General features: G+C 38.3%; 1 protein-coding gene across 3 annotated transcripts in view; it reads right to left on the reverse strand.

The window, feature by feature from the left end:
* Positions 1–1,579: 1,579 nt before the first annotated feature.
* Positions 1,580–17,033, reverse strand: part of LOC138317975 (protein similar-like) — a 78,304-nt gene continuing 62,850 nt past the window's right edge. For all 3 annotated transcript variants that reach the window (XM_069259966.1, XM_069259967.1, XM_069259969.1), the window contains 3 exons: positions 13,662–13,768; positions 9,262–9,406; positions 1,580–7,773 (listed from right to left, as the gene is read on the reverse strand). In XM_069259966.1, coding sequence (XP_069116067.1) covers positions 5,664–7,773; positions 9,262–9,406; positions 13,662–13,768 — 2,362 coding nt within the window. In that variant the 3' untranslated portion in view covers positions 1,580–5,663. The remainder of the gene's footprint in view (positions 7,774–9,261; positions 9,407–13,661; positions 13,769–17,033) is intronic.

Here is a 17,033-nt window from a genome sequence, read left to right on the forward strand (position 1 = left end):
CCCATATGTCCACACACTCACCACACCCCATATGTCCACACAATCACCAAACCACTATGTCCACACACTCACCATACCCCATACGTCCACACTCACCACACCCCATATGTCTATACACTCACCACATCCCATATGTCCACACTCACCACACCCCATATGTCCACACACTCACCACACTCCATATGTTGACACTCACCACACCCCATATGTCCACACACTCACCACACCCCATATGTCCACACACTCACCACACCCCATATGTCCACACACTCACCACACCCCATATATCCACACACTCAACACATCCCATATGTCCACACACTCACCACACCCCATATGTCCACACACTCACCACACCCCATATGTCCACACACTCACCACACCCCATATGTCCACACACTCACCACACCCCATATGTCCACACACTCACCACACCCCATATGTCCACACACTCACCACACCCCATATGTCCACACACTCACCACACCCCATATGTCCACACACTCACCACACCCCATATGTCTACACACTCACCACACCCCATATGTCCACACTCACCACACCCCATATGTCCACACACTCACCACACCCCATATGTCCACACACTCACCACACCCCATATGTCCACACACTCACCACACCCCATATGTCCACACTCACCACACCCCATATGGCTGTCCTCAGAAGACCACCGCTGTTGATAGGATATTATACAAATATTGACTTGTTTCCAGGTGGATACGGTGAATTATCAACTCGAGGAAGTGATATTACCCGAGGCCGAAGGTCGAGAGTTATATCATTTTCCAAAGCTGATAAATCACCGTATCCATCTGAAATCAGGTCAATATCTGTTTTATTATATGGCATTTACATGATGTAAACCATTTTACTACATACACGATGTATGTGTACACTGTACATGTATTTCCTCTTCATGATATTGAGTAACCCCTTCTCTCTGATACTCAATAAAATTTTAAAGAGAAAAATGAAGGCTGATAATGTCAATAAAATAGAGAAAACAACACATAATAATTTTACTTATTATTTGTAAAATCTGACAAAAATGTACACACAAATATTGGTAGGATCACATTTATTCCAGTAAACCTGCTGCTCTCGGTCACATCTCTCTGAATGATGACGTCACAATAGATATTTGACTTCACAGAAATTCCCTTTATGCTATATTTGGGTACGACCTGGACCCATCGGAATCTTATATCAACCTATGAAGTGATTGTGACAATATTTTACAAGACGTCACAATGCAAGATTTCTATATTTGGGTACGACCTGTGGATTTTGGAATCTTATATCAACCTTGGATGATGTCACAATGCATAGTTCGAAATTTTTTGATGGATATCATGTTGTATCATGGCGGGAAAGTGTAGTTTCAACCAATCAGGAGCGAGCAAAACACACAGCCATATAATTATAAGCCTTACTAACCAATCTTTATAATCCAACGGATGATTAAGAATGATATTCAAGGATGAATTGACTGATATTCAATAGTCCTCTTAGGGCTTAATTCACCAAGATTAAGCAAATAAATAACAAACACTTAATGTTATAATATGCAATATATATTTATATATATAGTGTATAAAACACTAATCAAACAAAACACATGATCATTCAAACTAATGATGCGCTTCATAAACAACAATCCTTTGACATGTCCAAGCAGAAATCACAACAGCATAAAAATATCTTTTCAATTCATATCACATGGTTTGGGAATAAGCCTCTTCTTTGCTTCAGAATATTTCTTATTGATTGTGAAGACAAATATATTCCTACACGCATTGCTACATAGAACTTAAAATCCAAATTGATTGAAAATCTTAAAAATATGCTAATAAAATTATACAAAGTTAAAGAAATGCTATAATTTATTTTAAATACACATTTAACACTAAATACTTATCTCTGTTTGAAGATTTTACTGACCACATGAATATAGTCATTATAGCAAACATGGGATTTTAAAGCAAATTTGGAAGTAAAACAAACGAAATCCTGTCAATATTGTATCCTTTAGTACAAACGATGTGAATCTGCTTCACTATCTAAAACTTTTTATGCACGTGCAATATTAATGTATGTCAATTAAAAACTACCAATACTCCCGTGACAATGTCTTCATAAAAATACAATATGCAAAGACCGAGATTTAAGTTAAAAACAAATCAGTCCTTATCTCAGACTGATAAACATTGAAATGTAAAATTTATATATTCCAACAACACATACCATACATGTTCTTCTACTATGTGAACAAAAATACATATCTATAAGTGAGAAAATACATTTTATAAATTTCTATGTGAGAAACACAACTTTATTTTCATTAATTTAAAGCATGATTGATTGCTTGAAATATGATGATTTGTTTTGTTAAACTATAAAAACTAAATAAAGACAATTTGTGTAGATATAAACGTTCATCATGGCATTATTATTGATACAGTTGAAGGTAAAGATAAGGAAGGTTGAATGTGCATAAGTAATTTCCTTGTAAGGTATATGATATAACAACCGTACCTTACAATCAAGGATTAATGTCAACTTATTACAAAAATTGACAAAATATGCAAAATACAGTTATGTCAACTATGTTTTCTGATGTTCAATGAGAACTATCAATGACTATGACAACTTCAATGTGCAGCGATGGAATGAGGATAGATGTCCAGCCCTATCACCTAGCTCCTTACACATGATTAATGGAGCTACAATTCCCGTTTATCTAGCCCCACATAATTTATGTTTCTTTTATCAAGTGTCCTCTACTCTTGCCATGCCAGTGCATGTATATATTATGAGACCCCTAAACTGGTAACCTCACCACCACACTAATCTGTTCCTCAAATGACACGGGCACCAGGTAATTAAAGGCTTACCTAGCACTAATACAGTTTAACATCAAGTTTGATGAATTTAAATGAGCTGGCAAAATACAAAAAAAAAAAAAATGTTTTCTACTTTTTTAGTGTCAACAAATTTGACAGTAACATATACGCAAGATATGTATGTTTTAATTGGCAAGAAAAAAATCCATTAAAGATTTACAATGTATATAAGGTGATCATAGTCGTTTTAATTTGTACTAAGGTTAAACGTTTAGTACCATTTACTTTATCAAAGTTATCTCCCTTTGACTACAGATTAAAATCACTATTTGTCTGTCTGTCTATGTATCTGAAAACTTCAATATTTCATTTAATGAAAAAAAAAAGGTTTTCATATATAGCTACATCCAATTTATGTCAGGGGAACATAATATATATGTAATATTTTGTGGTAATAAATCCATTATAAATGCATAAATTATACCTGTTGCTAAATTAGCATAACCTGCTGTATAGAAAATGGACAAAGATTATAAGGAAATGGAAATTTGTTGATGATCTAGAAATTTTACTCCATTATCTTATGTTATTTTTCTATTCATTTGCAGAATTTACAAACTTTTTAAAACTAGACTCCTTTGTATTGCTGGCAGAAGCAGCCTGTTATTCTACCTACTATAACACAGCACTGGAATGAGAAAGTTAATCATCAAATTTATGCATGCTTAAACAGTGAAGTATGGGTGTATATATATTGTACATACATAGAACACATCAAATGTTAATTTAATTTACAGTACACATCCAATCTGCATTCGGGCCAACAGGTGCAACTGCTCACATACCAATGAAAATCAGAATGATAATTAGGTATATCTCCATATTAATAAATTCACTGGAAGGTATAGTTCAAACAGAGTTAACCTGCTGATGGCTCCCTCTGAAGTCTGTTTACATATAGATGTAGGTTATAGGATACACAATCCAGATACATCTTTATTACATAGAGACGACAAAAAAGGATTAATCAAAATCTGACAAGAATTATGTCATTCTTGCCAGATATTCCGAGACATATATTGTTCCTTTTACACTTCATGCTAACATCGTCTGAGACAACAGTTAGCAGCTGGGACTTATCAGACCATTTAACGGCCTACTAGTAAATCCAGAATCCTTCAAATTGAAGTTTTCTCAAGACTTCAACATCAGGTTCAAAATGCTTTATTTTTTCACATTTAAGGGAAAGCATTAAATGATACATAGTACTTTAAATGTTGATTTTAATGAAGTTATTATATTATTTGACACTGTAAAAATCAGTGGACAATAAAATGTTGGTGCTGACCCATTGATTAAGCTATTTACATCACTTACAAATAAAGAGAAAGTACAATCAACAATTTCCATCTAAACTGTATAAAACACATCCGTTTTAATTCAAACACTTGTAAATAGCATATCTTACATAACAAGCTGTTAGGCCTGGTCAAAAGGGAAAAAAAGGTAATAGAATAGATAAAGTTTAAATGTGAATTTCGATCAGAAGGACATAAAAGATTAAATATCAGATGGGTAGTTCCCTTCCAATGGGGTAACAGTATCATCCTGAGCACACACAATCATCTGCAATTTACATTGCTTTATTGCCATTCGTACTGTCACAACAGCAGAACCACACCCCAAAACAAGGATCATGCGTCTCCAATCACATAAGATAATTAACAAATGTCAGTAAAAATACGAGTTTTTTAAGACAAAACATGAAAGATACATATTGCTAAAATATCCCCTGTGATGAAATGCTAAAATATTACATTTTTTTTGCTGTTTATCAATACAAATTTTTTCTTAATTCAGCAATTTGTCTATAACAGGGTTATTCATCTTTAATGAATATTATGTAACCAGGTAGAGTTCTGTCTGTCTGGTTGCCCTCCCGGTAACCATGACAGAGTTCTGTCTGTCTGGTTGCCCTCCTGGTAACCATGGCAGAGTTCTGTCTGTCTGGTTGCCCTCCTGGTAACCATGGCAGAGTTCTGTCTGTCTGGTTGCCCTTTCGGTAACCATGGCAGAGTTCTGTCTGTCTGGTTGCCCTCCTGGTAACCATGGCAGAGTTCTGTCTGTCTGGTTGCCCTCCTGGTAACCATGGCAGAGTTCTGTCTGTCTGGTTGCCCTCCCGGTAACCATGGCAGAGTTCGGTCTGTCTGGTTGCCCTCCCGGTAACCATGGCAGAGTTCTGTCTGTCTGGTTGCCCTCCCGGTAACCATGGCAGAGTTCTGTCTGTCTGGTTGCCCTTTCGGTAACCATGGCAGCGTTCTGTCTGTCTGGTTGCCCTCCCGGTAACCATGGCAGAGTTCTGTCTGTCTGGTTGCCATCCCAGTAACAATGCAACGTATTGCTTAAGAGTTGACAATGCTGTTATGTCAAAGCAAAGGCAAATTATTCTAAGAGCTTGTCAAATACTTCAGTCATTGTTTTCTTTGACAACTGTGTTAAGAGTGTACTTCCACAAAATAACAAGAGCACTGTTAAGCAAGTTAGCTCAGTCTACTTTCTGAGAATCCACTGAAAAGCTTGTTTCAATAACTTCAAGTCACTAACAAATGCTGTGGTCACTCATATCTGAAATGGTCACTATAATGTCATTGTGGCTATAGACCTTGTCAATGGACCTTGTCAAAGCAGGGCATCTTTGTCAACAGTCATTAAAATCATGTCCATGTCATATTAATGTCTGGTTTGATGCACGGATACAAGAAATCAAAATGTTGAACTGGTCACTGATGTGTTGTACTGTCACTGATGAGACACATTAGTGGTGGCTTGTCGCCGTTTCTCCATTGCATGATAACACTCTCCCGACAAATGTCCGGTCAACATCTGTTTCAGCAGAGTTGAGCCACCAATGTCAAGGTCACATGAGTTTATAGATTGTGAATCGCAGAAACTGCCACACTGCTGTGAAGTACTCGAGTACCCACGTAACATTTTCTCAAGTTCTGACATGGTGGTCGTTTTTCCTTCACTGCCAACCTGAGCATGACTGTAAGGTGACCCATTCCTGTGTCGCACACACAGATATTGTCCATTCTGAGAAGAGGAACAGCTAGCACAAGAAACAGCACTGCCAGGCATAAACCTGTTGGCCTGGGGGTGGGACATTTGCACAGAGTATGGATTAGTAGTACTAGGGTAATGTTCAGATCCATTCTGCATCGTACTACAGCGATTGCAGCCCTGAGCAAATGTTGGCCCAACACTTGAAAACTTTTGACATCCTTGGTAGTTGACATTTTGGTTGGTGTAACTATTTGGTGAACAGTTCATATCGGGTGTGGCCTGTATTGGTGCCACTGTAGCCTGTTGTCGGTTCCGGCGCTCTTCAATCGATGACAGGAGTTCTTCACGTCGGAACTCGTCCAGGACTTGTTGGACCTGGTTATCAGTCATTGTATTACAGAACTGAAGCCACATGTCCGATATTTCTGGTGGCAGATCTCCAGCTCCGGCTCCAGACATGTCACTTCCATTGCTGTCGCCCGACATGCCCAACTGAAGGTTCATCATCTCTTGGGAACAAGATGGGCTGACTGGTTGATTCTGAGGACTTAACGGAGAGGCAACGGATGTCAGGGAAATGCTGGGCTGGTGGTCAAGAAGCTGAGAGGATGTGACTGAATGTGTTTTGTTGAGTAGATTAAGTGGTGATCTAGCTGCCTGTTGTAGACTATTAACCATGCTCTGAGGAGAAGCTGTCTGAAGGGTGACAAGGTTTTGTTGGGGAGGCATGCCAGTGGAGGCAACTGTTTGTAGGTTAAGGATATTCTGGGCTGAACCAGCTGACTGAAGATTGATCAGAGGTGAAGGGGATGAAACTGGCATTGGTTGGAGGTTGAGCAAATTTTGTTGTGGAGGTGAAGATGTAGGAATTGACTGAAGATCTAGGATATGTTTTTGAGAACTGGATGCCGGAATAGACTGTAGGCTTATGAGACTTCTTTGGGAAGGAGATGTGACAGACACAGAATGCATTTCTGCCAGATTCTGCTGTGCAGCAGAGGAGGTCACGGAAACAGATTGTAAATCATGTAGTTGAGGTGTTGATGTGACTGGAATGGGGGACAACAGTGTGATTTCACTATCGGATGGCATACCGGGTGATGACACTAACCCTGAGCACACGCTTGACGACCTACTGCTAGTGTTATCCTCCACTGACGGAAGCTGGGTCATGGAGCTCACAGGAGAGAGGCTGCAGGGCTTTCCTGTCTGTAGAATATCAACATTACCATGGAGACCTGTCTCAACAGAGTTGAAATTTCCTTGTGGAGAGTACATCTGAGATTGCATTAAAGGTGGTGTAGAGTTTGTATTGCTTTCAGCACTGGAAAACATGGTCTGGAACTCCCTCGTCGGCTGACTCGGTGGTGACATCATCTCGACAGATGACACTGGGATGTAGCCATTGGTGTCTGCAGGAGGTGGACACATAGCTGCCATATCACCTTGGGGATCCATCCACCCTCCTGCCTCAGACAGCGGCGACTGGTCAGATCTCTTATCACATAACTGACCAGTCTCCTTTCCAAAGCTACTAATGATGTCAAAGATAGACTCATGGCTCGGGTTGATAGTGTTGGCCACTTCCTGGAAAACACCAGGTGGAAAGTCACTACAAGTATCAGTTAATGTCATGTTGTTATCGTCATTAGGATGGCTGTCTGACGGACTTGGGTTCATGCTAGAATAGGGGCTATTTCCACTCATATATCCTGGGTCACTATGGTCCCCGTGTGTGGAGTCATTACATTTCTGGTCCTCTGAGAGATACATTACGCCGGGAGCACAAACAGGTTTTGCGGTCTTCTCTTCATCCATCATGATATAACGCTCACCTTCCTCTTCACTGTAAACAAAAACATCACAATTAGTGGGAATCTACTTCACATCATAATACAATTATTATCACTAATCAGAGTTTTCAGTACTATTTTCATTTACCATTACGGTGCATATAGTATATTTTAACAGCAGTTGATTTCACCAAATCTTATATGCTCAGTCTTCCTTGAAGGATAAAGTTTCAATTGACAATTTTGTACAAAAGGTACATAATCACATAGTTTTAATTAGCCAGCGGTAAACATATGTATGAGTTTTGACATCTTTCACAACTCTTCATACTCACACTGGTATATTAAATGGATCATCTCGTACAACGTGATGATTAATCTTTTTCTTTTTTTTTCCCATTTCATATCAAGGGTTTAACATCAAGTTGCCTCACATATAAAGAATTCACTTCCCTTCCAAGTGCTTTGATCACTAGTGTTTAGAAGTTTATTAACAGCATGTCTTTTTTTTTCTTCACAACTGACTGATGCGTCATCACAACATTTCAAATTTTATCTTGAACTTATAATCAAACATTATGCAAACATAAAATCAAAGCTTGAACCCGAATGTCTATTCATGTGATTGTATATGCAAAGCAACATTATATAGCCTCAGCTAACGCTAGGATTTTTTATATCGAAACAAAGGGGTTTTTTTTTGCGAAGAAAAAAACAACCTTTTACACAGAACTATAGGGGCTTATAAACTTCTACATTTGCAAATTAAAAAAAAATTATAATGATAATGTGGTTAAGTTTGTGAAAAGGATGCTGAAGTTTTCATTGATAATCACAATTCTATTAAACCAAATTACTAACGAGTATTTGATCTAGCAGCTAATTTTACATTGAACCAAACTTTGAAGCTAACTGACCAGCCAGGAGTACTAATTACGTCTTTTCTAACTAGAGTTAATACTGACAGACAGCTAGCAGTCAACAGACAACATTTACACAGATTCGTCATATTTTCAATTAACACCGATGAAATTGAATGAAATTGACACGCTATAGTTTTTGTACACTATAAGTAATTGCTATTACATACAATGAATGGTGTACCTTGAGGGCTAACACATGAATATGTCTATTGAATATGTTTAATGTCTACAGAAAGCAGTTATGTAATAAATGTACATAATGAAATGTATTGCCTCTCAGATAACAATTAGCAAATGTCAAATAAGTTAAAACTCTTGAAAATTTATCCATCAAAAGCAACAGTACTTCAGTAGAAAATGAAGCTGTACACTGATAAATGGCTTAAATGTCTCGGTGTAGAACTACAGTGTAACTTTCTGGACATAGCCAGGTCTCCAGATAATACAGGTTATATTTACTATAAATCTAGAAGGAAAATGCCATATGATTATGCTGGACTAGAGAGGATAAGACAAGAGCAGTTTTGATAAGTAATACTGTATCACTATTATGACAATGTCCAGCAGTGCTATATAATATATCTGGCAAGTAGAAATAACTTTAAAACTATCACTTACCTGATTATGTAGTTCATACAGACGATATACTGTGGCACATTTTTTGTGTTGTATATAATGGTAGCTCGTGTCTGCATCCACACCCAGTCGCAGTTCTTGCCCAGAAAACGATAGTACTTGCTTACTGATTGCCCTTTAACAATCACTGTCAAAACAAAAAAGGATATACATGTATCTCAAAGATGTGATTTATACAAACTTCCTTACTCTACCATGAATTTTGTTAGTATGAAGATTTGATTCTTAATAATTTTTAAGATGGAAACCTGTGCAATAACTATGATATAGACTTCAGGAGGTGCGCTTCTTCACTGTGAGACAGAAACTTATAAATGTATATTGTTTTGTAACATAGAGCCTGAAGGACACAAATTATCTTACTGTGACATGGAGACTTAAGGGTGTATGCTACCTTGCTGTGACATGGAGACTTAAGGGTGTATGCTACCATACTATGACATTGAGACTTAGGGTGTATGCTACCTTGCTGTGACATGGAGACTTCAGGGTGTATGCTACCTTGCTGTGACATGGAGACTTAAGGGTGTATGCTATCTTACTGTGACATGGAGACTTAAGGGTGTATGCTACCTTGCTGTGACATGGAGACTTAAGGGTGTATGCTACCTTATTGTGTTATGAAGACTTTGGGTGTATGCTAATGCAATGTACTTACTGTGACATGGAGACTTATGGGTGTTTGCTATCTTACTGTGACATGGAAACTTAAAAGGTGTTCTAATGGTCTTCTCTGGATAAAGCTTGTTTGAGAACAAATACAATGTAATAAAACTAACAACTCTACCAAAGACTCTTAAAACATTCTTAGCAGTGTTTAACATCTTGCACCAGGAAACATACATGGTTGTGATATTAGGTAAGACTGATGACAGAGCCATGTAAAATCATATCGAGACAGCAATAAAGCCAACGATTTTAATGATGTGGTAAGGTGTAATGTGAAGTGACAGACTGCCATAAACGACGGATTGGTCAATTTTACCTGTATACTCTGATACTCTGTGATACACAAAACATTGGTTTACCTTTCTAATCTGACACAAAACATTGATTTACCTTTCTAATCTGACACAAAACATTGGTTTACCTTTCTAATCTGACACAAAACATTGGTTTACCTTTCTAATCTGACACAAAACATTGGTTTACCTTTCTAATCTGACACAAAACATTGGTTTACCTTTCTAATCTGACACAAAACATTGGTTTACCTTTCTAATCTGACACAAAACATTGGTTTACCTTTCTAATCTGACACAAAACATTGGTTTACCTTTCTAATCTGACACAAAACATTGGTTTACCTTTCTAATCTGACACAAAACATTGGTTTACCTTTCTAATCTGACACAAAACATTGGTTTACCTTTCTAATCTGACACAAAACATTGGTTTACCTTTTCTAATCTGACACAAAACATTGGTTTACCTTTCTAATCTGACACAAAACATTGGTTTACCTTTCTAATCTGACACAAAACATTGGTTTACCTTTCTAATCTGACACAAAACATTGGTTTACCTTTCTAATCTGACACAAAACATTGGTTTACCTTTCTAATCTGACACAAAACATTGGTTTACCTTTCTAATCTGACACAAAACCTTTCTAATCTGACACAAAACATTGGTTTACCTTTCTAATCTGACACAAAACATTGGTTTACCTTTCTAATCTGACACAAAACATTGGTTTACCTTTCTAATCTGACACAAAACATTGGTTTACCTTTATCTGACACAAAACATTGGTTTACCTTTCTAATCTGACACAAAACATTGGTTTACCTTTCTAATCTGACACAAAACATTGGTTTACCTTTCTAATCTGACACAAAACATTGGTTTACCTTTCTAATCTGACACAAAACATTGGTTTACCTTTTCTAATCTGACAACACAAAACATTGGTTACCTATTTATCTGACACAAAATTGATGGTTTACCTTTCTAATCTGACACAAAACATTGGTTTACCTTTCTAATCTGACACAAAATATTGGTTTACCTTTCTAATCTGACACAAAACATTGGTTTACCTTTCTAATCTGACACAAAACATTGGTTTACCTTTCTAATCTGACACAAAACATTGGTTTACCTTTCTAATCTGACACAAAACATTGGTTTACCTTTCTAATCTGACACAAAACATTGGTTTACCTTTCTAATCTGAGAACTTGTCAATAACAAGTTGATTATGACATATTATATTTCTTTATCTTCCTTCTTTTTCTATAAAAAACATCAAATTACTTACTATGTTTGATTTCAAGTTTTATAAGAGGTGTATTTATTCATTAGAAAACAAATGTTCTCAAATAGATAGAAAATGTTATCATTTCTATAACATCATGGTAGTGGTCATCAGGTACTGACTTCATATATAAAAGAAAAAGAATCTACATGTATATATTTCTTTCTACATTACAATACTTACTTAATTATTCCTAATGTTTTCATCAAATTACAATAAAAAATTCATAAGTCAGAAGTTCAAGAAAACGAATACTGAATTGGTCTATATTTATGCTTATGCATATAACCCTAAAGATTACTAATGCTATCATATAATTTCTAAAATCCTATCATTTTGTTTCAGATACTCAAACATTAAAACTATATGTAATAAGAATTTTTTTAAACTTACACACTATTACACTTTTTTTAAACCTATTCCCAAATCACCATGGTAAATCTTCAATGATAATATACATCTAAAGACAAAAAATCAAATTCAATAACCGGAGATCTATTTTAAACAATTATGCTGCAAAGTAAATAAAATATTTACTATTTCTTTATACAATGATTTAAAACAGATATGATATTGGTAACATTTGAATTTCAAGTGAAGTCTACCTTGGTAGTTATTTTTTTATTCATAAAATCAGAATCATAGATTGTACCATTCATTGAGGACAACAAAAAATGTTTACAAACTTGAATGCCGACATGGGCATTAAAGGGGTAAAAACTGACATAGCCCTGTAGCATTTCATGTATTATAAAAGTAACTTAATATTTGTTCAGAGTCTGATAGGGTCATATGTCATGATGATTTCTTTTGAACGAATATGGAAATTTGTGGAGATATCTGATCAATTCATAGATTATCAAGTATCGGAACACACTGGACAGATGACCAGGCAACTTCTCAACACGATGGAATTTCTACAAAAAAAGTTTTTAAATACCCGTGATTTTATCTAGGTTTTATTGCTTCCTCTTTGAATGACGTTCAGAAGCTTAACAATTTTGTACAAATTAAATTTCGGTTATTTCTGACATTTCTGAAATATCTCGCCTGATAGATTTACAAAAACTGTCAATAATTTTCACATTTTCAAATTTGAATAATCAATTATTTTTCTTACTATTCTTCAATATTAATTAAATGCTAATATACCTGTTCGTTATGTTCTATTATGGTAATTTTTTAAAAATGTTACTTTTTACTTTCCAAACGTATAATAGTAAGAAATACTATACATTCAACTCAATTTCACGTGGTTCAGACATTAAAAGCCAATTTATCACCAACAAGAAAACTAGAGTCTTCCATTTTTATGACACCAGAATACATCTAATAATTGGATCTCAGCCCAATCAAACTGAAATAAATTATGCTAAATTTGAAGAGCGCTAATAATGATATATCCAAGACAGGAATTAAAGTAGACAGGACTTGAGCAAGTCTAGATGACAACTTGCTGAGAAATAGCTTGATGTGAGTCACTTACTGCAGGAGTCTAACAAGTCGAAATATGACAGATCATCATTAATCTCTCAGAAAATAAACTATGCATTGTTTTTATAAGATCAACCAGTGTATTGTTTGGAGCTGTATATTTCCTCCTGAAGTCTATAATATAACCAAGCTACATTAGTACACACCTCTCCGCTGGTGACATTTTGTCATTTCGTTTGACATTTAGATACTAAAACCCCAACCAATCATTGAAAATAATGAGTAAAAAACATTTGACAAATCTGGCAGAATAACGTATAAAAAACTTGTTTCTGGTGTTGGATTCTGTACATCTAAGGACTGGGTTAGAAAAATGTGAATAAAATGGCAAGGGCTTTGTGTGTAATTAACCTACAGAAAGACAGAATCTGTCAAGGTGAATCTGTACATGTGATACACACCAGGGAAACCTACGTTAATGTCATTATTCATGAATGGAGATCTTCCTCTTGTTTTACACTAACCTCTGTTCTTTTTGGAGAAATTAACTAAATCAGACAATAGATACGTTAATACTACTATATTTCAGTTATAAAAAAATTATAAAGGTGTCAAACTTGTACATATGAATAGTTAATAATATAAAGATATTGCAAAGACAGGAAATACTGTGACAGTTACAACTTACGATTTGAATGGCACTTTCCAACAGTTTCCACGTCCAGAGGGTTGTGGAATTGGTACGCAGTTCGTCCCAGAACTTCACAGGGTTCGTACCCAATCAGTGTGACGATTCTGATAATGAAATGAACACAAGTTAGGAGAGTGGACAGTCAGGTGAGAAGTCAATCAGCTGATGGCGGCACACCTGGATATAATTAACGGTGAACGTAGAGGGCAGCTGTAAAGTACACACACACACACACATACACACACTGAGATGTGGAGTCTACGACGACTAGGGGCTAGACTGAGGCTTCAGAGGGTGTGTGCCATAGCTATCATCTCTGTACCAGTTGAATTAAGGGATGAAGTTACTAAAGACATTGTCATGTTAATTCTCAAACAGGACGAGGAGGATCTTATCAAGAGTGGTTATGGCTAATGTGACACTATCATAGATTACAATCCTCATTTATGTTCTATAAATATGCATGAAACATTGTCACTTGTTACTGTACATATACTGATGAGGGATATCGCTCCTACTATGAACTGACCAGACTGACCGCCAATCTCTCACCTGTCAGAGATTCAAATGACCATCATGTTGTCTTCTAGCCAGAGGTGACCACAACCTTACCATCTATAGATTACACTGACCACTAATGTATGCACGGTACTGTGAATACTGAATCAGCCTTAACTAACCTCGGAAAGTTGATACTCTACAACCTCGGAGTGACCACTGAGGTGTGACACCTTACTGATCAAGCGTGACCACAGAGGTGTGACACCTTATTGGCCAAGGTCCAATGAGATGTGACACTTTACTGACCAAGATTGACCACTGAGGTGTGACACCTTACTGATCCAGAATGACCACTGAGGAGTGACACCTTATTGACCAAGGGCCACTGGAATGTGACACCTTACTGACCAAGAGTGACCACTGAAGTGTGACACCTTATTGACCAAGGGCCACTGAGGTGTGACACCTAACTGACCAAGGATGACCAATGAGGTGTGACACTTTACTGACCAAGGGCAGCCACTGAGGTGTGACATCTTACTGACCAAGAGTGACCACTGAGGTGTGACACCTTATTGACCAAGGGCCATTGAGGTGTGACACCTTACTTACCAAGAGTGACCACTGAAGTATGACACTTTACTGACCAAGGGCAACCACTGAGGTGCGACACATTACTGACCAAGGATGACCAATGAGGTGTGACACCTAACTTACCAGAGTGACCACTGAGATGTGACAATTTACTGACCAAGGGCGACCTCTGAGGTGTGACACCTTACTGACCAAGAGTGACCACTGAGGTGTGACACCTTATAGACCAAGGGCCACTGAGGTGTGACACCTTACTGACCAAGGGCGACCTCTGAGGTGTGACACCTTACTGACCAAGAGTGACCACTGAGGTGTGACACCTTATAGACCAAGGGCCACTGAGGTGTGACACCTTACTGACCAAGGGCGACCACTGAGGTGTGACACCTTACTGACCAATGGCAACCACTGAAGTGCAACACCTTACTGACCAAGAGTGATCACTGATGTGTGACACCTTACTGACCAAAGGCAACCACTGAGGTGTGACACCTTACTGACCAAGGGAGACCACTGAGGTGTGACACCTAACTGACCAAGAGTGACCACTGAGGTGTGACAACATACTGAACAATGGCGACCAATGAGGTGTACCACCTTACTGACCAAGGGCAACAACTGAGGTGTGACACCTAACTGACCAAGGGTGAGGGTGACACCTGCACACTGTTGACCTGACCTTAACCACTGTGGGACACCTTACTGATCAAGAGTGACCACTGAGGTGTGACACCTTACTGATCAAGGGTGACCACTGAGGTGTGACACCTTACTGACCAAGGGTGACCACTGAGGTGTGACACCTTACTGACCAAGAGTGACCACTGAGGTGTGACACCTTACTGACCAAAGGTAACCACTGAGGTGTGACACCTTACTGACCAAGGGTGACCACTGAGGTGTGACACCTTACTGACCAAGGGTGACCACTGAGGTGTGACACCTTACTGACCAAGGGTGACCACTGAGGTGTGACACCATACCGACCAAGAGTGACCACTGAGGTGTGACACCTTACTGACCAAAGGTAACCACTGAAGTGTGACACCTTACTGACCAAGGTCTACCACTGAGGTGTGACACATTACTAACCAAGGGTGACCACTGAGGTGTGACAACAAACTGACCAATGGCAACCACTGAGGTGTGACACCTTACTGATCAAGGGTAACCACTGAGGTGTTACATCTTACTGACCAAGGGCAACAACTGAAGTGTGACACCTTTCTGACCAAGGGTGACCACTGAGGTGTGACACCTTATTGACCAAGGGCCACTGAGGTGTGACACCTTACTCACCAAGAGTGACCAATGAGTCCTGACACCTTACTGACCAAGGGCGACCACTGAGGTTTGACACCTAACTGGCATAGAGTGACCACTGAGGTGTGACACCTTACTGATCACAGGCAACCACTGAGGTGTGACACCTTTATGACCAAGGATGACCACTGAGGTGTGACACCTTATTGACCAAGGGCGTCAACTGAGGTGTGACACCTTTCTGACCAAGGGTGACCACTGAGGTGTGACACCTTATTGACCATGGGCCACTGAGGTGTGACACCTTACTGACCAAGAGTGACTAATGAGGTGTGACACCTTACTGACCAAGGGCGACCACTGAGGTGTGACACCTTACTGGCCAAGAGTGACCACTGAGGTGTGACACCTTACGGACCAAGGGCAACCACTGCAGTGTGACACTTTACTGACCAAGGGTGACCACTGAGGTTGGACACCCTACTGACCAAGGGCGACCACCGAGGTGTGACACCTTACTGACCAAGGGAGACCACTGAGGTGGGACACCTTACTGACCAAGAGTGACCACTGAGGTGTGACAACATACTGACCAATGGCGACCACTGAGGAGTGTCACCTTACTGACCAAGGGCAACAACTGAAGTGTGACACCTACAGATATGTGAATGGCAAACTCTGAAGGTTCCTGCTCTGTCAAACTGTAGACTTTGCATTAGTTTGGTATCTGTCTGTTTAATACCAAATCAACATCAATAAAGTCATTTACAGATCTTCTAATTTATAAAGCAAAGGAAAGATAGTCTACCTGGAGAACAACCCCAATATAAGCCTATAATATTGACACAGCCACATGTGGGTTTTGATAAAACAGTCTGGAGGTGGAGGACTAATGGTTTCATATCATAATGGTTAATGCTATGTAAAACCTCAATATGGATAAGTAGGAGGCCAAGAAAACGCCTGTCAACAGTTCATGTAGGCAAAGTTTGTTTGTTTAGTTTTACATCC

This window comes from Argopecten irradians, chromosome 3 (genome assembly GCF_041381155.1).
Source record: "Argopecten irradians isolate NY chromosome 3, Ai_NY, whole genome shotgun sequence".
Taxonomy (NCBI): domain Eukaryota; kingdom Metazoa; phylum Mollusca; class Bivalvia; order Pectinida; family Pectinidae; genus Argopecten; species Argopecten irradians.